The sequence below is a fragment of the Leptonychotes weddellii genome, chromosome 12, assembly GCF_054177405.1.
Source record: "Leptonychotes weddellii isolate Sample4059 chromosome 12, ASM5417740v2, whole genome shotgun sequence".
Taxonomy (NCBI): domain Eukaryota; kingdom Metazoa; phylum Chordata; class Mammalia; order Carnivora; family Phocidae; genus Leptonychotes; species Leptonychotes weddellii.
In genome coordinates, this window is record NC_138380.1 from 91,681,866 (window position 1) to 91,702,948 (window position 21,083).

The 21,083-nt window shown below is 56.3% G+C and overlaps 1 protein-coding gene across 4 annotated transcripts in view; it reads left to right on the forward strand.

Annotated features, from left to right (window-relative positions):
- Positions 1 to 1,266: 1,266 nt before the first annotated feature.
- LOC115938933 (polycystin-1-like protein 1) overlaps positions 1,267 to 21,083 on the forward strand; it is a 32,872-nt gene continuing 13,055 nt past the window's right edge. The window contains exons 1-9 of one of the 4 annotated variants that reach the window (XM_081800833.1): positions 1,267 to 3,470; positions 6,877 to 6,991; positions 7,532 to 7,743; positions 8,436 to 8,734; positions 14,658 to 14,828; positions 16,534 to 16,653; positions 17,112 to 17,280; positions 17,728 to 17,967; positions 19,274 to 19,406. In XM_081800833.1, the coding sequence (XP_081656959.1) occupies positions 6,902 to 6,991; positions 7,532 to 7,743; positions 8,436 to 8,734; positions 14,658 to 14,828; positions 16,534 to 16,653; positions 17,112 to 17,280; positions 17,728 to 17,967; positions 19,274 to 19,406 (1,434 nt within the window). In that variant the 5' untranslated portion in view covers positions 1,267 to 3,470; positions 6,877 to 6,901. Of the gene's footprint in view, positions 6,992 to 7,531; positions 7,744 to 8,435; positions 8,735 to 14,657; positions 14,829 to 16,533; positions 16,654 to 17,111; positions 17,281 to 17,727; positions 17,968 to 19,273; positions 19,407 to 21,083 lie in introns of all 4 variants that reach the window. The other 3 variants (XM_081800832.1, XM_081800834.1, XM_081800835.1) reach the window with 3 other exon arrangements.

The following is a 21,083-nucleotide window of genomic DNA, read 5'->3' on the forward strand; positions in this document are numbered from 1 at the left end:
GAATGAAAAGAACCTAAGGAGGAGGGTGTTGGAACCTGCCATCTGTAAGCAGATAAAGCAAAGGTGACAGCCTGGGGCTCCTGGCTGGCGCCTGAATGTGTGTGGGGCAGCGTCGGGGACCGAGCCCATCACCTGTGGGGTCTGGCGCTGTCTCGGGTAGACGGTGCTAGAAGTGAGTTGAATTCTTGCTGGTATCTGAGAATAGCTTGGTGTTGTGGGGGGACCCTACCCCCCACTCTGGAATTGGGTCTGGGAACCGTAAAAGATCATAGTTCGTAGGTTAAATGTTACATAAAAAGTTGATGAGCAAATTTGGTTTTCTAGAACAAACACAAATGAGTCAATACAGTTTCTTACCCCAAGTGAATGTTATGGGCAGTTAAAGTTATAAAACCCACTTCTGTAGTTAACGTGGCAGATTGGGCGTGATTTTTGGTAAATACATCTTGAGTTTAGAATGACAAGACCGGATGCACTGGGTGGATGAGCTGGGTCCTCACCCCATCCTGACTTCTGGCAAATCCTGGGTTTTTCAGGAGGGGAAGGCATACACCCTGTCTCCTTGTCTTCAGGACAGAACAGTAAGGGCTAGCTTAGCACTTTCTGTTCTCAGGATGTCTTGTTCTCCTAAAAACTGCTTCCCGTTAAAGCTTGGGGCCCCCTGATTGGAATTATGTTTTCATTAATGCCAAATAAAATATTTGGGCCTTTTAGTAATGTTTGTATGGTAGTCAGTCCTGCCTCCCACAGCCTCAGGGGGCCCGTGACTCAGGTGTGGGGGGGTCCTCGGGGTCGTGGGAGGAGGGTGGCCCACCGGCCTTCCCAGTGTGGTACCATCTTGCTCGCCAGCCCTACCAGCCCGGAGGCATCCCCACCTGGTTATCTGTTGTTCCTTCGATTTGTCCAGTTTACCATTAGCCCGACTGTTTCAACACAGCTCTGTTCCTGCTTAGAGCAGCCTTCCTGTCCCGGGGAGAGCACAGCATGTAAGTTCCTGCAGAGGCCGTACACTCTGGAGAGAGGTGCACAACTGGGCCTTCTCGTGTGAACTGGGGTGGAACGCCACCCTGTGGACCACCAGAAGGTTCCTAGACATCTCAAGCCTTTCAAAGGCAAACGGTGTTTAAAGTTGCACTTGCTGATTTATTTTGTGCATAATTTGTTGGGTGCTGTAAATAGAAAATGGGTATAAATGCAGCATCGAACCTCGTAAGGATTCTTTTACACCTTTGTATCTCCCTAGATACGGTTTTCTGAGGTCCTCCTTGGGAACTCTTGAACAACCTGGGCCCTTCCCTGGAGAGCTGTCCTGTGGTGGTTTTCCCCAGTAGAAAGCCTGAGTCTCAGCATATGCACTGCACGCTCCCTCCCCCCACCAATTCCACCTTCTCAACACCTGGAGGTTTTTTTCCTCTGGGGAGCAGAGCATCTGGCCCGCACTCAGAGAAGGTAGAGAGCGCGGGTGGACAGTTCCGTGGGATGGGTCCCCGGTTATTAATTGGCTAAAACCACTTGTGCTAAAAATTATGTCAAGCACTAGTTGAAGCTTGGACCCTCAGTCCAAGGATGGTGGGGCACTGTTTGGGGGCCTGGGGGCTCTGTGAGTGTGGGACATGAGGTGGCAAGCCCTGAAAGTTCTAACGGCCCCTCCCCACCCCCCCAGCTCCTCCCTGCTGTTTGGCTCAGGAATTGTGGATTTTTGTCTCGGGAAGCTGCTCCTGTGGGGCATGGGGAGGCCAGTGACAGCATCACGGCCTGGTCCCCTCCAGGCGCCCCGCCTGCACCCACCCAAGCCCTGAATTTGCCAAGCCCTTGGCCTTGTCCTTTTGTTCTCTCTCCTGCTCCATCCTGCTTCCACCCCAGCAGCCCGTCCCGCCCGTCCTCACTTCTGCTTCTACGGTGTCCCAGACCGGGCCCGCCTCCCCGCCTGCTAGACCACCACCCTGGTGTGGCCACCTTCATCGGAGCCAGTCTTCTGCACGGGCTTCCCAGGGCCACCATGACAAATCTCCGCAAACTGGGTGGCTTCACGCAACAGAAATGTGTTCTGTCTCCTCAGTTTTCTGGGGCCGACGTCAGGGTGTTGGCAGGGTCATGCCACCAGGGAGGCTGGGTGGGGAGGGTTGTGCCTTTTCCGAACTTCTGGTGCGGCTGGCATTCTCTCTGGTGAATGAGCCCCAGGGATGAGGCTCTGGGTTGATTTTCGGGAGTCTGAGCCCAGTGGCTACAGGAGGCAGGGATTTCTTGGGGGCCAACATAGATCCATATGCAGCTTGAGCTGGGAGTTCGAATCCCTGAGCTCATTCTTTCTCTCCCTGCTTTGTCCAGCGGTTAGGAGTAGCCAGCCACTCTCGTTATACAGACGGTCCCCGACTTAATGATGGCTCATCTTAGGATTTTTCGACCTTATGATGTTATGAAAACAGTAGAAACCATACTTGGAATTTTGAATGGGATCTCTTCCCGGGCTGGCGACACGTGGTTCATCCTCTCTGGGATGCTGGGTGGCTCCCCAGCAGGTGCACGGTTCCAAGGGTCAACAGCCGATGCCCCGACAACCCTCTGTTCCCACACAGCCGCTCTGTTCCTCACCTTCAGTACAGCATTCAGTCAGTTACAGGAGAGAGTCAAAATTTTACTATAAAATAGGCCTTGTGTTCAAGGATTTTGCCCAACGTAGGCTCAAGTGTTCTGAGCACATTGAAGGCGGGCCAGGCTAAGCTCTGATGTTCGGGAGGCTGGGTGTGTCAAATGCATTTTCCGCTTAACAGTATTTTTAACTTACGATGGGTTCATCTGGATGCAGCCCCACCGTAAATCAAGGAGGTCTGTGCTGGGTAGTTTGACACAGATGTCCTACGGCGCCCTGCCTCTTGGAAGGATTCCATCAGGGGTACCCAGGGGTGTTGCCTTACCCATTTCAGCCCTGGAAACAGAGCCACTCGTGTCTCTAGGGCCGATGCAATGTCTGAATTGAGAGCCAATTCAGAATATCTCCCTTGGGATTCTTGCCTCTCACATCCTTTTTCAATATGGCGGCCAGGCCATGGGTCGATTATGCCACTCGGGTGCCCACACCTGTGTCTCATTCAGAAGGACATGCAGAGTCCCAGGTTTGAAGACCCCATCGGACCTCCCTGCCTCCCCCGGGACCCCCTACCCTCCTGGTGTCCACAGCTCTCCTGCTCTCCAGCTGGCTCCCCATGACCCCGAGACCATGGGCTCCGGGGGGACAGAGGGCTAGCCTGCTTTGTTCTCTGCCCGTTCTCTACAGCCCAGCAGGGCCGGCTGCTGTCCTGCGAGTGAAATAGTGTTACTTTCCCAAATTCACTGAGTTCTTATAAGCAGCTCTCAAGTTACTACTGTTTGTCCCCCTCCCAGAACATTTTGAAAACAACCAGCAGAGCAGTGTTAAGTGTTGTCAGCAAGAGGACGTGGGCTGCTTCGGATCGGGGTGACCGTGCCGAGAGGTATGTCTGCGAGCCCCAGTGGAGCTCTGCTCTGCACACGGGCATGCGAGCGAGGACCTGCCCGCGCCGGGGTGAGCTCTGGAGCGCCGTCTGGGGTGCGGGAGGTTGCAGAGTACACAGAACACCGATCTTGGTGGAAGGAAGAATGGGTGACTGGTCTTCTCGCGGGTGTGACATGGGTAAACTTGAAAACAGTGGCATCAGAGGGAGCCTGAGCCCGGGGCGCTAAGTGGAACAAGCCAGTCATGGAAGGGTGGATATTGCAGGATTCCATGTGCATGAGGCCCCTAGAGCAGCCGAGTTCCTAGAGACAGAGGATGGATAGTGGGTGCCGGGGTGGAGGGCGGGGACCGAGGACCTGGTGTTCAGTGGGTGCAGGGTTTAGGGTCCGCAGGATGTTTAGGATGAAAAATCCTTGGGGTATGTTTCACAGCACCCGGAAGGTACCAAGCACTGATGAAGTATACATTTCAGAATGAGAAAGTCGATTTTATGTTATTATTATTTTTTTTGCCACAATAAGAAAGTGGCATTGGGCCATCAAAAATTGGAAGTGAGCGTGCTTCTAAAAACACGTGGCGTGCTCTTGGACCTCATGGTAGTCCTGAAATCTATGGTTTTACTCACCCTAATGAAACTTAAACATTGACGCCTACAGAAAACAAGGAAACACCGGGTGCCCGGATACAGACGTTTCTTTGTCCTTCCTGGTGATTAGCGCATTTCCACCATGTTCACTGATGCGAGCCCCCCTGCCCCATGCCCCGTGTGGCCCACCCGCCAGGCTGCTGGAACAGCCGTGTTCCCCAGGTCTCCCCAGGGACCTCAATGCACCTGCTCTCCATTTATTTGCGTGATTCCTCCTTCCCCACAAAACCCCACCATTATTGAAGCCCCCACTCTATGAGGCAGAATTTGGGTTACAGAGACTAATAAGATCCTGTCCTCCGCTGGGGGACCCTCAATCCAGTGCAGGAGGGAAGCGTAACCCAAACAGCAAATAGGGCAATGTGGGGCCCTTCTGACTCTACAGAGATGCACGGGGGGTGTCCACGGAGTCGGGAAGGCCTGGGACTGGGGACTGAGCTTGGGGAGTGAGCTGGAGGTCCGTTAGGTGGAGCCAGGGAAGGAGTCATCCCAGCAAAGGGGGGAACGTGGCCCGTTTGGGGAAAGCAGGTGGATTGTAGGGACAGGTACCCACCTCTGCCAGCAGCGCTGCTGGGACAAGCCGCTCTGTCCAGGTGGGGCTTACCCCTGGTGACAGAGGCCCTTTTCTGTGTCCCCTGTGCCTAGACGAGGCCCTGCACCCGCGGCCTCTTCCTTCTGGGATCTGGCTGAAGGCAAGCTGGATGCAGATCAGCAGTAGCACCTCCTGACGGCCCTTGAAGCCTCTCTCAGGAGTGGTTGGTGTCCCTTGGTGCGAGTACAAGTCCCCGGCAGGGCGGGGGCCCAAGGCAGTCTACCCCACTGCTACCGGAGCGGGGGAGGCCAGGGAGGGCCGGCAGGGGAGGAGGAGTGGGCGTGCAGGAGATTTCGGCTCTGCGGCTGTGGGCCTGCAGGCTTCCGCAGGGAGGTCAGGTTTATGTGTGACTCTGACTTGTCACGCGCACGGAGCGGGTGCACGTGGCCTTCTGTGTCCCCGCGTCGCCCCGCTGGGCCTCAGCCGCTGCCCTAACACTGCAGAGAGCAGACTGGGGGGGCGGGTGGAGGCCCACCCGCGCAGAGCACACACACACGGCAGGGGACCCAGGCCTGGTCCGACCGGTGACTATGGGGACCTGGCAGGTCAGCCACTCTAGGAAAACCCAGAAAAACAAAGCCAAAGAGGGCCCCTGCTCTGCACACCTATCCTCGTCCCGGCTCCGCCAGCCCCTCCTCACTGCGGGCTGCAGTCCTGGGGCGAGTGGGACCTGCCAGGTGGCCTGTGAGCCGTGTGCCTGGGCGCGTGGCCCAGGGCTGTGGTGTCTGGAGTCCTCTGTGCCGACCGTAGCCTTCCGCCCCTGGCGGGACCGTCCGGGCGTCTGCCTTGCAGGTGTGGTAGCTCCGGCCCATCCGGCTGGTACAGGTCCCTGGGCGGACTGACGCATCCTCTGGGGCCCCAGCTGAAGACTCCGTCTTCCTCCAGTGCGGAACTTCGGGGTTGGTTGCTGCGGAGCGGTTTTGGAACTTAGCCGGTGTGTAAGAAACGTGTTCTGCTAGAGGGAACCCCCCGGTTGGAATTCGTGCTCTTGTGCGCCACCAGGCTCTCAGCGGGCCACGGGCATCCTTGGTCCTCCGCTGCACCAAGCAGGGGTGCTGGGCAGCCAGTCTCAGCTGCACATGCGTCGGGGGAGGGGGCCTTCCTCCCGGAAAACTCTGGAAACAGGTTTGAGCAGAGCAGCACTCTGGGGAGGCGCTCCCTGTCCGTCCTCTGGAGGCGGTGCGAGCTCAGTGGAGACCTGGGGGGTTTTAAGGAACATCACTGCGTTAACAGCTGAAGGGATATGGGAACGGGTAGGAAGCCAGCAGCCAGGACAAGAGGACTAGGAACTGTGTCGCGGGAGGACGGCTGGCTTGACTGGCTGGAGAGCCCCTGGATGGAGAGAACGGGTGACCCTGTGCGGACAGGGAGGGCCTGGGCTCACGGGCCCTGTGGTATTTGTGCTGTGATCTGAAGTCTGGGCCCCTTGTGCCATTACCACAGCTGGAAGCTGGGCCCCCGGAGCCCACATACTTCCTGCCCAGCATTAGGACAGCCTGGGCCAGAGATGTTCAGCTTCACCGGCCCCAGAACAAGGACTCAGCCCTGTAGCAGAGGAGGGGGACGGCGTCCGTGTCTGAGTGCCCTGGCCCTGACCGGCCTCGGCACATCCCTCCCGTAGGGCCCACGGGTCGAGGTAAACGGGGTCCTGTGACATGGGACATGAAGGGGACCCTCTAAGAGGTTCTCGTCCTTGCTGGCTGTGGTCATGCCCCTCGCATCCCACTCACAGAACCTTGGAGGGCACCAGACTCGGTGAGCTGCTGCCATGCACGGGAGCAGCCCCGAGTCACAGGTGAATCCTGCAGAGGCCTGGCTCTGCCTCAGGGGACAGCTCCCTGTGACCCGAGCCCAGGAAGCCGCCCCTGGATGGCAGAGCACGTTAGGACAGTGACCACCCTTCGGGTGAGCCATCTGAGGCGGGGTCCCAGCTGGGGACAGATGTTAGTAAATGGCCTTAAATATGCTCCTCCTCGGTGACACTCCTTCCCAGAACGCTGGCGCAGCCTTTGCGGGTTCAGCTTCTACCTGCAGACACCCCGGTGTCACCCGGGCCGCCGATGAGCAGGTGCGGGTCACAGAGAGGCCTCCCGTGGTCTCACGGCCACATGAGTGAGCGAAGCACAGCCAGCCTTCCTGTCTCTGCCTTTTCCCCTTCGTATCCAGAGACTCCTGGGGACCTTCCGTGACAATGGCGAGCTTCTGGGGCAGCAGTGGCCCCTGTGGCCGACGGATGTGTGCGGCTGGGAAAGCCAGCGGTGACCTCTGTGGTCTTCTCCAGGTGGGTGTGTCTGCCTGACGTGGGGGAACATCTCCGGAAAGCTGCTGGTGGGTCAGGCAGCCCTGGGGCTTGGGGGCGAGCCGTATTTCCAGCTGCTAGTCCTTCGGACGCTGCTCAGCCGGTTTGAAAGCGTAATATGAATTGGATCCTTACTAATGGAGAATGTGCACCGCATTTTTGATGTCTGCAAGAGCATCGCCGCTCAGCCGTCCCCTTTGATTTGTAGCTGACCCTATAAAGGAGCTTATTCGTGGTCACTTCGCCGGGAGTAGCGTGAACTCGGGACAGCGATGTCTCCCCAGGCTCCCAGTGGTTGCCGCCGGTGTGCCCTTGGCCACTGTGCTGGCTGGTGTGAACCCTCTCCCGCACCCCGTCTGCAAGGCACGGGGCCACCCTGCGCTAACCCACCTGGATGAGGGAGCCCACAGCCTCACGGGGACCCTTTATTCTCCAGCTTCCCGACCGTGCAGAGACCAGCGCTGACCGATGGCAGCCTAGACCCCGTCATGACCCCTTACTCATTCACCTCTTAAATTCCAGTGCACCTGTCCCGCAGTGGGCTCCCGCAGCGTGAGCACACAGATCCCCGCCTGTCTCCTGGGACAGCAGCGCTCTGCAGAGGACGTGGCCCCGGAGCGGCTTCCAGGGACCGAGGTCACAGCAGCCACCGTTACGATGGGGGCCCCCATCTGGGTGGCTGCGTCCGTTCAGACCCACACTCCGACCGCACCTTTTCCCACCTTACCGGGAAGGTAGGGTGAGGGTGGCGGGGAGGCCTGTGTCCGCCCTAGACCCCGATTCTGGAGGCACGCCCCGTGGGCTGGCGACTTCACTGTCTCCCTGTTCACCTAGTGGTGGTTGCATTTGTGACCAGTTCAGTCCCAGTGCCCTGGACCACACAGCTGGCCACTGTTTTCCCCACCAGAGCCCATGTTACTGGGTGGGCTTTGTATTTCGGGTTGGGCACACGCCCATCCAGACTGGAGCTGTGAATGATTGCATGTTCCTAGTAGACAGGGCGCTTACAGCAGGAAGGGCCGCTGGTGGAAAGGCTGGTGCCCAGCCCACGTTGGGCGTTTTCACAGAACTATCAGAGGTAGTGACTTTCGGGGAGCATACCTTATAGGGCCCTTCCTTCAGCGATGAGGGAGAGCATTTGCATCGCGGCTGGGATTAATGCAGCCGGAGCGGGGGCTCTCAGATTGTAGGTGCCCTCAGTGTCCCCTCGGGCTTGCGGGCCCACGCGGGGCTTCTGACTCCACGTACCTTGCATTTCTCACCAGGGCCCGCTGATGCTGGCGCCACTGGGCCCGGGACCCCACTTTGGGAGCCAGGGAGAGTAAGCCCTGCCATCAGGCTCCACAGAGCTTGCTCCCCTCTGGTCTGCATCCCTCCCGGTCGGACCATTGTGTTTTCTGAAGCTGTCCTTCCTCTCTCCCCACAGCTCCCTCGGCCACAGTGGCTCAGCATCCTGGCCTCGTCCCAAGCAGCTCTGTCCCCTTGCTCAGTGTCACCTTGGGGCCATCTCCGTGCAAGTTCCTGCTGACACAGTGGATCCCGCCATCCGTGGCTTCCCAGACGCGGACGCCCAGGCGCCTCCGAGTCTGGGCTTCCGGGGCCAGGTGGCTTCCCAAGCAGCTCTGTGTCTGGTGATGGATTTTGGGGACAGCTCTGGGGTTCCAGTGGCGATCCGCAATGTGACTGGAGGAGCGGCGGTCACCTCCTACCACCAGTTCGGGAAAGGTAGGGTGCTCGGTGTCAGGATCTGAACCCAGGCAGTGAGTGCAGTGTGGCGAGACCCCAGAGATGGCGCTGGCCACACTGGGGCCGAAAGGAGACCCCACTTGTTCCTGGCGCCCCCTGCCCCCCCGCCCCCCCCGGCCCCCCGTGCGTGCGTGTTCTGATGATGAAGGCCCAGGAGCCTGCACTGGGCCTGCTCCCGTATACTGTTCCTCACTGAATCCCGCCATCGGCCCTGTTCTCCATTTGGAGGAGCACGGGAGGGCCAGAGGGGCAGGGATTTGTCCTGAGGTCACACACCTAGTGAGCCAGTGACCCCCTCCACGGGAAAGCTCTGAGCTTTGGTGTGAGTCGCTGACACTGTCCTGTGGGTACACACGTACACACAACATTGCACGCTTAATCTTCTGCACTAAACTGTCAAACAGTTTGCATTTAGACAAAGTCACAAAAACCATTGTTCTCCAGACGTCTTGGCGCTGGAACCCGTCTTCATGGAGAAGCCCCCAGTGCTGATGTTGGGGGTGGGAGCGGGTCAATTCCAACCTTATCCTGCTCACCAGCACCATGTCACTGTTTCCTCGCTGTTTATTTTTTAAAATTATTTTTTGAATATGGTACATTCTCGAAGTTCCAACCCCCACCTTACAGGGAGGCGTGTGGTCATGGGTGCCCCCTTTCAGGCAGCACTGCTCTCTATCTCTGAGATGTCTCATGCGTGTGCAGTGCCCCTGTGATCTTTCTGTCTGGAACACACACACGTGCACCAGGCGGAGCCCCGCTCCCTGTCGCTCACGTGCTCGCTCATGTGCTCGTCCACATCCAGAGCTCTTCCCACACGTGCCTGTGGGTGCAGAGGGGTCTGGTAGTGCAGTGCCCCAAATCTGTCTTACCATTCTTTTATGGGTAGACCTTGAGATTGTTTCCTAATCTTTCAATATTGCACACAACGTGCATGTATGTGCTATTTCATAGAAAAGAGGAATTACTTCCTCAAATGCTAGGTTCATTTGTAATTTGCTGGTTGTTGCTAAATTGCTCCCAGGAAGGGTTGGCTGGTTTATAGTCCCCGGAGCAGTGTAGACATCAGTGTAAAAGGTGAAAACGTATCTTTCTGTGGTTTAATTTGCCTCTTATTAGGTTCAATCCCGCGAAAGTGCCAACATTTGCCATATTTTACCAAGAAGAAGAGTACTTTCGTGGTTCAACCTGATATGCTGTTTGTATGAGCACTTTTAGTAATCATGAAAATTAGTCCTTTTCATCAGGTATAAGCTGCAATGAATGTTTTTCTCATTTGTCATTTGTGTTTGGGCTTTGCTTACAGCTTTTTTCCCTTTCATGCAGCAATTTTAATTTTTAAGTATACTTTCTCTTTTCTTATATGGTTTCTGGGTTTTATGTCATAGAGAGAAATCCCTTCCTTAATCCAAGTTTGCAAAATAATTCTATCGTGGTATCTTGCAGTATTTGTATGATTCTGTTCCGCACAGTTGAATATTTAGTACGTTGGAGTGTGCATTCTGGTGACGAGTCTGAGGGGGCAGATTGCATTTTATTTTTCTCTGAATGACCACCCCTGGGCGCTGCTGGCCCTGCCCCCAGGGATCTGGAGAGCGCCAGCCTCTGCCGGCCACCCCCAGCCCCTGCCGTCCACCCCCAGCCCTCCCTCCCCACCCCTGCTTGTGGGGTGGGTTCTGCTGTCCATGCAGCTGGGCTCCCCTTCATTACTCATCTTTTCTAAAATTATTCTGGTTATTTTCACTTGTCCATTTTTCCACGTGGACTTTAGACTCCCACTGGCTCGCGTAAAGACATCTTATTGGCATTTTTATTCAAATAATGTTAAATTCACGAATTGATTTCTGCAGACTATTTATGCTCAAGAATCCCCCCTCTCATGAAAATACCTTTCTCTGTCCAAGTCTTCCTTGTGTCTCTAGAAGCATTTAAAAATGTCTTCATATGGAAAGTGCACGTTTCTCAGAGGAGGTTTTACTTTTCGTGCTGGGGTATATGAGATCTTTTCTTTCATTTTCTCTTCAAGTGGGTTGTCAATGGGATGTGGAAGAGTTGCTGGTATTGACTATTAATTTTGTACCCCTCTATCGCTCTGAATTGTCACATTGTGTGTAGTTACCATGAAGCTTACTCCTTAGTGTTTGTCAGTTACGTGAACATTATGTACACATGGGTACACACCATCCCTGTACCTCCAAGCTGACACCTGTCCTATCCTTGTCTCACTCAGCGTGGCTGCTACTTCCAGAACAAGGTGGCCGAGGACAGATGACAGTGGCATCTTTGTCTCAAGATGCTTTCGGTGTTGCCCATTAAGCTTGGTAACAGATTTGGGGCCGATAGAGCTTCTCGATTGTTGAGGAGCTTCTCATCTTTCCTCCTTTATCAGGACTTTTTTAATTTTTTATTTTTTTATTTTAAATTCCAGTTAGCATACAGTGTAATATTACTTCATGTGTACAGTCTAGCAATTCAACACTTTCCTGTATCACCCCGTGCTCATCACGACAGGTGCACTCCTTCCTCCCCATCACCTGTTTCCCCATCCCCCACCCACCTCCCCTCCGGTGACCAGCAGGGTGTTCTCTAGAGGTCAGGATCTGTTTCTTGGTTTGTCTCTTTCTCTTTCTCTCTCTTTTTTTTTTTTTCCCCTTATTTGTTTTGTTTCTTAAATTCCACATATGAGTGAAATCATCTGGTATTTGTCTTTCTCTGACTGACTTATTTCATTTAGCACTATACTTTCTAGCTCCATCCACATCATTGCAAATGGCAAGATTTCATTCTTTTTGGTGGCTAATATGCCATTGTGTCTGTGTAACCACATCTTCTTTATCCATGCATCAGTCGATGGCCATTTGGGCTTTTTCCATAGTTTGGCTATTGCTGATAATGCTGCTATAAACATCGGGGTGCACGTACCCCTTCGGATCCCTACATTTGTATCTTTGGGGTAAATACCCAGTAGTGCAATTGCTGGATCGTGTAGTTTTATTTTTAACTTTTTGAGGAAACTCCATACTGTTGTCCAGAGTGGCTGCACCAGATTGCATTCCCACCGACAGCGTAGGAGGGTTCCTATCAAGGGCTTTTTAATTTTTTTAATTTTTTAATTTTTAATTTTTAAAAGATTTTACTTACTTTAGACACAGAGAGAGAGGGAGCAGATGAGCAGGGGGAGGGCAGAGGGAGAGGGAGAATCTGAATCAGACTCCGTGTGGAGCCCAGTGTGGGGCTTGATCCCAGGGCCCTGAGACCACGACTTGAGCCAAAATCCAGAGTTGTATACTCAGGGGCGCCTGGGTGGCTCAGTCGGTTGAGCATCTTCCTTCGACTCAGGTCATGATCCCAGGGTCCTGGGATCGAGCCCCAAGTCGGGCTCCCTGCTCAGCGGGGAGTCTGCTCCTCCCTCTCCCTGTGCCCCTCCCCGCTCGTGCTCACTGTCTCTCTCTCTCTCAAATAAATCAATCTTAAAAAAAAAGGAACCAGTCTTTGAATTTCATTGACTGCATTCCTCCCCTAAGTTTATTAATTTCTGCTTTTATCTTTACTGCCTTCTTCCTGCTCTTATACAATGCTTTTGTTCTAGATTTCCATTTTGAGTTGGATGCTTACATTATTATTTATTATTCAAGTTTTAAAATCGCCACCTGTCGTATGGCCTTTCTCGTGTTCTGGCTTCATTATTAATTCATAGTTCCAGCCCATCATGATGAGTGGATATTTTCTCCCATTTTGCTTAAAAAAAAATGCCGAGGTTGTCTTTGTGACTTAAACTGTGGTCGGTGTTAGGAATGAAACGATGACAGCTGGTGGGTTGCGGGGCTGCCGTAGCCCCATGCCCCTCGACAGAGCAGGCATGCTGGCTCCCGGCATCTTCATGTCCCCAGCACCGGCGCTCACCCTCCGTCTGGTCCTCGTGATCACACCCCTGCTGGGAACGCGTGTGTGTGTGTGCGTGTGAGTGTGAAAGCGTGTGAGGAGGAGGAAGGGGGCCTGGCCTGAGGCAGGATTCGGGGTGTCCTCCCCCTCGGCAGCACCTGTCTCAGCAGATAGCCCAGCACCTGTCTGGCCCACACCCCCGTGATTGCTGGATCCTAGAGTGAGGGTATATTTAGTTTTAAAGAAACCACGCAATTGTCCCCCAAAGCAGCTGCACCATTTTTTTTTTAAGTTTATGCATTTATTTGTTTAAGTCATCTCTGCCCCCAACGTGGGGGTCCGACTCATGACCCCGAGATCCAGAGTCACATTCTCCTCTGACTGAGCCGGCTGGGCGCCCCACAGCTGGGCCGTTCTGCATCCCCACCAGCAGTGAGCGAGCGCTCCTGGGACCCCACATGCTGGCCAGCAGTGGGTGCCATCGGGGCTGATCCTGGCCGTCCTTGAGGGGTGTGGTTCCCGCATGCACGGCTTTGACGCGGGACGCGGAGCATCTTGTCATGTGCTACTCCGTCTCACTGTCTCCTTGGGTGACGCGTCTCCTTCCAGAGCTCCTCCGTCCACTTTTTAATAAGGCCGTCTGTTTGCTTATTTGTTGAGTGTTGAGAGTCCTTCATATGTTTTGGATAGCAGCCTTTATCAGATGCATGTTTTGGAATAGATGTGTTAGGAAGACTCATGGAATAAGATTCCCACTTCTTCCGTATTCGAAGTTGTTATATGTGAATGACCACTTGCTGGCTCTTCCATCCGTGGTCACACATTCTTTTCTCGAGGAATGGAGGTGTTTCTCTGCTCCAGTCCGGCCAGGTGGGGTTCTTGGACCGACATCATCCAGATCTGATGTCAGGATAAAGTACAGATTCTCTGGCCGCAGACATACAGACTCAGAAATGCAGGGGCTGGATCTTAGTCCTCTGTGCTTTGGGGAGCCATCTGCGTGACCCTCACACTTGCCACGCTGTGGGGCATCTACGGTCAGCTTCCTGTTTCCTCCATAGGGATGACTTGGTGTTTGGCTCAAAGTCATTGTTATATTTGCGGTCCCGTAACTTTGTGGAAACACGCCTGGCCGTTCCAGGTCAACTCTCTCTGGTGCATGGCGTGCCTTTCCAATATGTAAGTATGCTTTGTTTTCCTTCGTTTCAGGAAAGATTTTTGTTTAAGATTTTATTTGAGAGAGAGAGAGAGAGAGAGCGAGTGCCTGAGTGGGGGGAGGGGCAGAGGCAAAAGGAGAAGCAGGGCTCTGGGATCCTGGGATCATGACCTGAGCCAAAGGCAGACGTTTAACCAACTGAGCCACCCAGGCATCCCCAGGAAAGACTTTTTTTTTAAATTATGTCTTTAAATCTGTTTCTGTGCTGGCATTTCAGCTTTCTTTATGGAAGACTGGCCATGCACGTGCTAGGTCCCTTTGCTTCTCGAATCCTTTCTGCTCATTTCATCTTGCTTACCGTTCTCGCTTTCCCTCCAGATCCCTCCTGTCGTGCTCTCTGGTTTCTGTTTCCCTCCCGCCAGCTGGCTCCGCCCCATGCCTCGTGGCCCATCCCTCACTTCATAGAAGGCCATTGCGTGCATGTGTGTGTGCGTGTTTGTGATCGTCACAACCGCTGCATTCTTTTGCCTCGCTGTGGGGTGGCCGGTGTCTGTTTGCATCCTCATGAATATGTTCTACTGCGTCGTTCTCAGGGCCCAGGGCAATGTGAGAACGCGGCACCCTTGGTTAACACAAATTATTAAGACGTTCATGACTGCGGAGCATGAAGGCACACGCCGGGCCCTGTTGCATGTCACATGCCCTGCACGGGTCCCCTGCCCATGAGGTGGCCCCTTCTGCAAGAGAAAGCCACCTGTGCTGGGTCCGTTCCCAGAGGACTCACCCCTCATTGCCTTTGCACAGATGTTCAGTGCTGCACGTGCTCTTCATAACTCATCACGTGGCCGCTCTTGCGTCTCTTTCCAGAAGGAGCCTATGTGCTCAAGGCATGTATCTACGAGTTTTGTGGAACTGAAAAGGAGCTTGGGCCTTATTATGTGGAGATCGGCCCTGCGACCATGTCCGTGTTCATGAATTCCAGCAGCATCCACAAGGACGAGCTTCTTGTCTTTGCTGACTGCAGTACAGTTCAGAAAGGTAAGAGACACATGCGGATTCTGAACGCCCAGACCCGCCTCTGCCAGGTGGTACATCCAGGTCGAACTGATTCTCAGCTCAGACACGCATTCATCTCATCCTTTACCCCGCCTCGTTCAGGACACACTGATTGCACAGTACTGTGCTCTGAGGGGCACATGAAGATGAAGTCCTACCAAGTCCTGGTCTCAGGATTTACAGTCTAGGAAAGACATCGAGGTCTGTGTTGGAAACACAGGACCTCGGACGTGGTGCTGCCTCTCGAAGGGCGTGGCCAGGGCCTGGGACGTGTCAGGAGGGAAGGTGTATCACCGCGGGATAAGGAAGTTCTAGGGCAAGCGTTGGATCCATCCTGGGCCTTGGGGAGGGGTCCAGCGGGTGTGGGGAGAGCATGTGGGGCTGGCAGCTGGGCAGGAACTCCAAGCACAGAGATGAGGCCCCACGGGCACTGGGGATGGATGAGTGCTCACAGGGGGGCCAGGCGCTCTGCTTGCACTTCACTCCCATCGGGCCCACAGCCACTGGCGAGGGGCTCCCCATCTGCTCAACATTGTAGGGGAGGCACCGGGCTTGGGGGCCGACGGGGTGGGAACGGAGAATCCCAGCCAAATGTCAGCAACATGTGGAAGGAAGGGTCGTGGGCACCCGTCGAAGACGGTCCCAGAGTGCTCGGCCTGAGTGGATGGAGCAATGTGTTACGTTTCCCAGAAGCGGGGAAAAGGGGAAGCCAGTGGGCGTGTGTCCAGATGCGCTCACTCACCTGGAGGTCTTTGTAACTTGTTCTCCACACTGACCGTACAGTTTCCATGCAGTTAGCCTTGTGAGAGCCTTTCTACCCAAGAAATTAGAACACACATGTGGGGTGGGGGGTTAGCCTGTCCCCGGTCGTTCTGTGTCAGGAGTTAGAATCGGAGGGTCTGGCACGGATGCGTGCGAACGAGGTGTTCCCGTGCAAATCCCTATGTGTGCTTCTTCCCGCGGCCTGATACCGCATTCCCACCAGAATGAAGCTTCAGGTATTGCTCGTGGGATGATGTCACTCTCAGTCATGGGGTATTTATTCTTCAGAAATTCTAACGCGCAGATGAATGAAACACCCACTCCGCGTGGTCATTGTTATAAATGAGCATTTTCTCCCTCTAAAGGGAAAAACTACACAGGACAACAGTCTTTGAAGAAAAGACCCACCTCCTTTCCTCATGTAGACACATGGGTTGTTCTGAGTCTTCCCAGACACGCCAGTCCTCCTCTGGGACCCGGCAGGTGGTTTGGTAGCCGCCCTCCTGGTGCAGACACGCACACGTGTCCCATATGTGCGGCACCTTGCACTGTGTGTCCGGGGGGTTACCAGCCCAAGGCTCGCCCCGGGGCCCCGTTGGGAACCTCGTGCAGTAAGCAGCCCTTCGCGTGCCCGTCAGGGAGATCCTTCCAAGGCAAGGCCGTCTGGCAAAGGGATGAACACGCTCACTCCACGCAGAGCAGGTCTCGGGAGCAGAAAACGCTTAAAATGTCAGAGACATTCCAGACAAGGCCCACGTTCCTCAGACCTGTCTGACTCCAAGTCTCGTGCGCCAGAACTTGGAACTCACTGGAATTCAGAGAGGGAAAGGAAAAGACGGAAAACACTGACCACCCCTGGCATGAGACGGAGGGCCGGACTTTAAGGCCCTTATGTGTGTTTCGTTTTGTTTCGTTGTCCATTCAGGCACCGCCGTCTCGCTTCGACTTCCAGCCTGTCCCTCGGGGGACGTGGCCTTCACTTCTCAGAGCCGAGCGGGGGGCGGCCAGGCCCAGCACCGCGTCACGGTCGGGTATCGCATGCACCGTACGTCTGCACTCTGATTCCAGGCTCGTTCGGGTCCGTCGAGGCCACAGGGGCCCCGGGAGCACCAGACGCTGTGATTAGCTCCCCTGAGATTTGCATTTGCCCTTGAACCAGCTTGGTGTTGACCCGCAGTTCATTCTCGCGCTTTCTAGAAGCCACATGCGTCAAGGCTTCGACCTCAGGGTGTGGGGTGGGTCACAGTGCAGAATCCTCTGCACGCCCCGGCCCCGTCCCGTGCTCCTTTGAGGAGAACTCACAGGGATGGCTGCTCTCATTTTGTGAGCTACGGTGTGGCCTTTGATCTGGGGCCAGAATTGCCCAGCGGGTTCCCACCGCAGCCCTACATGTGGGCTGGGACCCTCCCTCCTGGCCGTACCGTGTGGGAGGTGAGGATGCGGGCATCCCAGCCCCGCCCCCGCCTCCGCGCCAATGCTTCTGCCTCTCCCCCGCTCTCACAGCCATCTCTGTCTACACAAACGGAACCGTGTTTGCCACCGATGTCCACATCACTTTTCTGGCTGTTACCGAGGAAATGACCCCCCTGGAGTTCGTGTGGTTGTTTGGAGAAGGTCCCCCCGTGAAGACAATGTCCAGGAGCATTAAGAAAAGACTTGGCGTCCCCCAGTGGTGAGTAAATGGGCGTCATTTGGCCTTAGCTCGTCTGCAGATTCCCCAGATGCCACTCGAATGATTTCGGAGTGCTTCTGTGAATAGGAGGGACGCACATAGAAGGCTAAAGGACGAGGAAGTCCCTCCCACTCGAACTAGGGGCGGGCGTGGGGCTTTGGACCTGGCGATCCTGCGTTCAGATCCCACCTCCTCCACCTAAGTCAGTCCCCGTGCAAGCAAGGGTCACAGCGTGACCCTGCCACTCTGCAGGTGACTACGTAATGACAAGGGGCAGCCCGGCGTCTCTGCCACCCCTCCCCATAAGCGGGGACCCATGAGGGCTGGGGAGTCCCTGCGGGTGAAACTGTCTCGACCCTCCCCCGCCTTTCTTGGGGCTGCTCTCTACCTCTGACCCGCTCTTGTCCCCCACCTGCGCTTCCCGCCCCCTCGGCGGTCCCACCTCAGGTACAGCGTGACGGTGCAGGCTGCCAGTGGGCGGGGCAGCGTGGCCTCGGAGCCCCACCGCATCAGGACGCAGAGGAGAATCGTCGCCAATCGGCTCGTGTCCCCCTCCTCAGCTCTGCTGAATGCCAGCGTGACCTTTGAGTGCAGACTCAACTTTGGCACCGATGTCACTTTCCTGTGGGACTTCGGGGACGGCACTGTGGGCCCCGGGGACAGCTCCGCTAGTCACACCTACAGCAGGTGAGCGGCTCAGGCCAGCACGGCTCTGTGGGGGCGGCCGGAACGGCCTTTGCGAGGTGTGAGCCCCGGTTCTCCTCAGCCGACCTAGCAGTGCATGCAGTTGGCAGATACTGAAGAGAGACAGAGAAACGGACACTTTGAGCGCCCAGACACACGGACAGGGCCGTGGGACGCAGGGTGCAGGGCAGACAGAGGTAGAAGGTGCTCGGAAGGACTGCCAAAGGCTCACTGTCCCCCTGAAGAGCTTGGGCCGTGTCCTTTCATCCGGCATTTACTGAGCACCTGCTGTTTACCTGGAACGAAGCATTATGGAGATCCAAGCACAGCTGGGCTTGCCTGGGGGAGGCGGGCGCGCCCACAGGAAGCCACCGGGGCAAATGTCAGGATTGCCACTGTCAAGGTCAGGAGGGTGACGAAGGGCAGGCCAGCCAGGTCCGAGCCTGAGCCTCCTCCCTGGCTGGAGGTGAGCCCTCGCCCTGGGCGCCCGTGGCCGAGGCTGTGGACACCTCTGGACGGAGCTGAGCCTCAGGCTGGCGTGGTGCCATCCGTGCTGCTGGCATGGACGGGTAACGTGTACAGAAGGGCCCAGAAGCAAGGCCCCCGTGGCCGGCAGCAGCAGGAGACGGCAGATGTGCCTCGGCGCAGGACTTCCTCCGGAGCCCCTGTGGCCTCGCCACGCGCGAGGACGTGCCCACATGGCCCCGTCACTGGCTCCCACTGTGTGCCTTCTCCGTGGGAGGTGGGGGTTCACGTGAGGAAGGAGTTGAGCGATGGCGCCCAGGTGGGCTCCCTCAGGTGGGCACCTGGGCCCGGGACCTGGGAATGGGCTCTGTGGCTCGGGGACGGACACGCACCGCAGCCTGCGCTGGGGTCAGCGGGACCTGCCTTCCTCATGGACGCGCCACGACAGCGGGTGGTGCGCTGGTCCTGAGGCTCAGGGAGCAGAGCAGGAAGATCATGCCCAGACTTCCCAGTTGAGGGGCCCGGGTGCATCACCCCATGGTGCACAGAGGGGCCAGGCCATGGCCGCCGGGAGGTGTCTCCACCGGAATGATTGTTTCTCCATCAGCAGGTGACACCGGCCTGGGAGCTGGGCATCCGGCTCGCCCCGCGCTGGGCGGGCAGCCGGTGTATTAACTGGGCAGCAGATGGCCCCTGCGGACACCAGCCTCACGACCCGTGTGTCCTCTGTTGTCACGGATGGGCTCTCTGGCCAGCGCGTCCTCTAATGACGCAGGTGGAGGAGGAGAGGCAGATGCCTGGCAGGCTGGGTGTCTTCATTCCTGTGTGCTGTGGCCCTTTGCAGGGAAGGACAGTTCACCGTCCAGGTCCTTGCCTTCAATGACGTCAGCACCACCTCCCTGAGAAAGCAACTGTTCATCGTACGGGAGCCCTGCCAGCCGCCCCCTGTGAAGAACATGGGGCCGGGGAAGGTGCAGGTAGGGCTGGGCCTGGGGGTCGTCTCCGTGCTGGGAACGGCGGGGCTCCGGGGACCGAGGTCCTGCTGCACTGGACGCGAGGGGGTGCCTCTTGGGGCTTCTGAGGGCCCTGGCGCCGAGGTGGAGGGCGGGCCTCGTCCTGGCCTCCAAGGGACCTTATGGCCCCAGTCACTCTGATGTTCTGTTCGGCCTGCTTTCAGGACATGTTTAGAAATTGCTTGTGGAGGCTGGCCTAGGGGGCTCAGTCGGTTCAGTGTATGCCTCAACTCAGGTCATGGTCCCAGGGTCCTGGGATCGAGCCCCGCATCGGGCTCCCTGCTCTGCGGGGAGCCTGCTTCTCCCTCTCCTTCTGCCTCTCCCCCTGCTCGTGCTTTCTCTCTCTCTCAAATAAATAAATTTTTAAAAAATGGCTTGTGCAAAGCACTCAAGCATTTTCAGGAGAAAGGAATGTTTGGATTCATGTGGTGTCAACTCCCAAAGACATGATCGGTCCCCTCCCAAGTGCCTACTATGGTTTAGGAAACGGAGAGTGGCATTTTGCTTCTTTTGTTCCTTTGAGGCCTCTGGGTAGAGCAGGTTTCCCTTTCTGGGGAAGAAGTGTCCATGACACATGGGGATCAAAGCCGGGACTCAGCTGCAATTGCAGACTTTGTTCTGTGCTTTCCAGCACGAGACGCAGGTGCTGGGCCTCTGACCGGGGTCTGGGGTCGGGCACCTCCTGCCCCAGATGAGGCGGTGGGGATCGGGGGCACACGGAAGAGCCCCCAGGGCAAGGCCCAGGTGGTCTCTGGCCCTGTGGGTCCTGTGGACAGTGACGGCCCCCTATAGGCAAGACCCAGGCCCCCACTATGCCAGCACACAGCTGCACAGGCAGGGGGCTCTCCGGGTTGGGGAGACGGACAAAACATCAAGGGGGACCCCAGCGTGCAGACTGGGAGTGGCCTGGACCCAGGGGAGAGGGGTCTGTGTTTAAATCCTGACTCTGCTCTTAGGTCGAGGCACCAGACGGGGCTTGTCCCTGGTTAAGCATGACCCAGGGGATCGTCCATGGCATGTGGTCCAAAGTATTACTGGCTGTGTGACCCGGGGGTTCTGTTCTAGAAGAAATAGCCCTCCTCCATCCTCCACCCTCAGCCCTCAGTCCTCCTCCACCCTCCACCCTCATCCCTCATCCCTCCACCCTTCTCCACCCTTGTCCCTCATCCCTCTTCCCCCTTCCCCCATCCCTCATCCTTTGTCCCTCCTCCACCTTCCACCCTCATCCCTTGTCCCTCAGCCCTCCTCCCCCTCCCCCCTCAGCCCTCCTCCATCCTCCACCCTCAGCCCTCTTCCCCCATCCCTCATCCCTTGTCCCTCAGGCCTTCTCAATCCTCATCCCTCCTTCCCCTCCACCGTCATCCCTTATCCCTCATCACTCCTCCCCTTCCTGCCTCAGCCCTCAGCCCTCAGCCCTCAGCCCTCCTCCACCCTCATCCCTCAGCCCTCCTCCACCCTCCACCCTCATCCCTTGTCCCTCAGCCCTCCTTCACCCTCCATCCTCCACCCTCATCCTTCCTCCATCCTCCCTCCACCACCCTCCATCTTGTTCCTGGGGAATCGTGTCAGGCCGAGCGGTGGGCCAGGTGGGCACGTTCTAGGGGCCGTGCAGGGGGCACAGGGGGCTGGGAGAGGTAGACT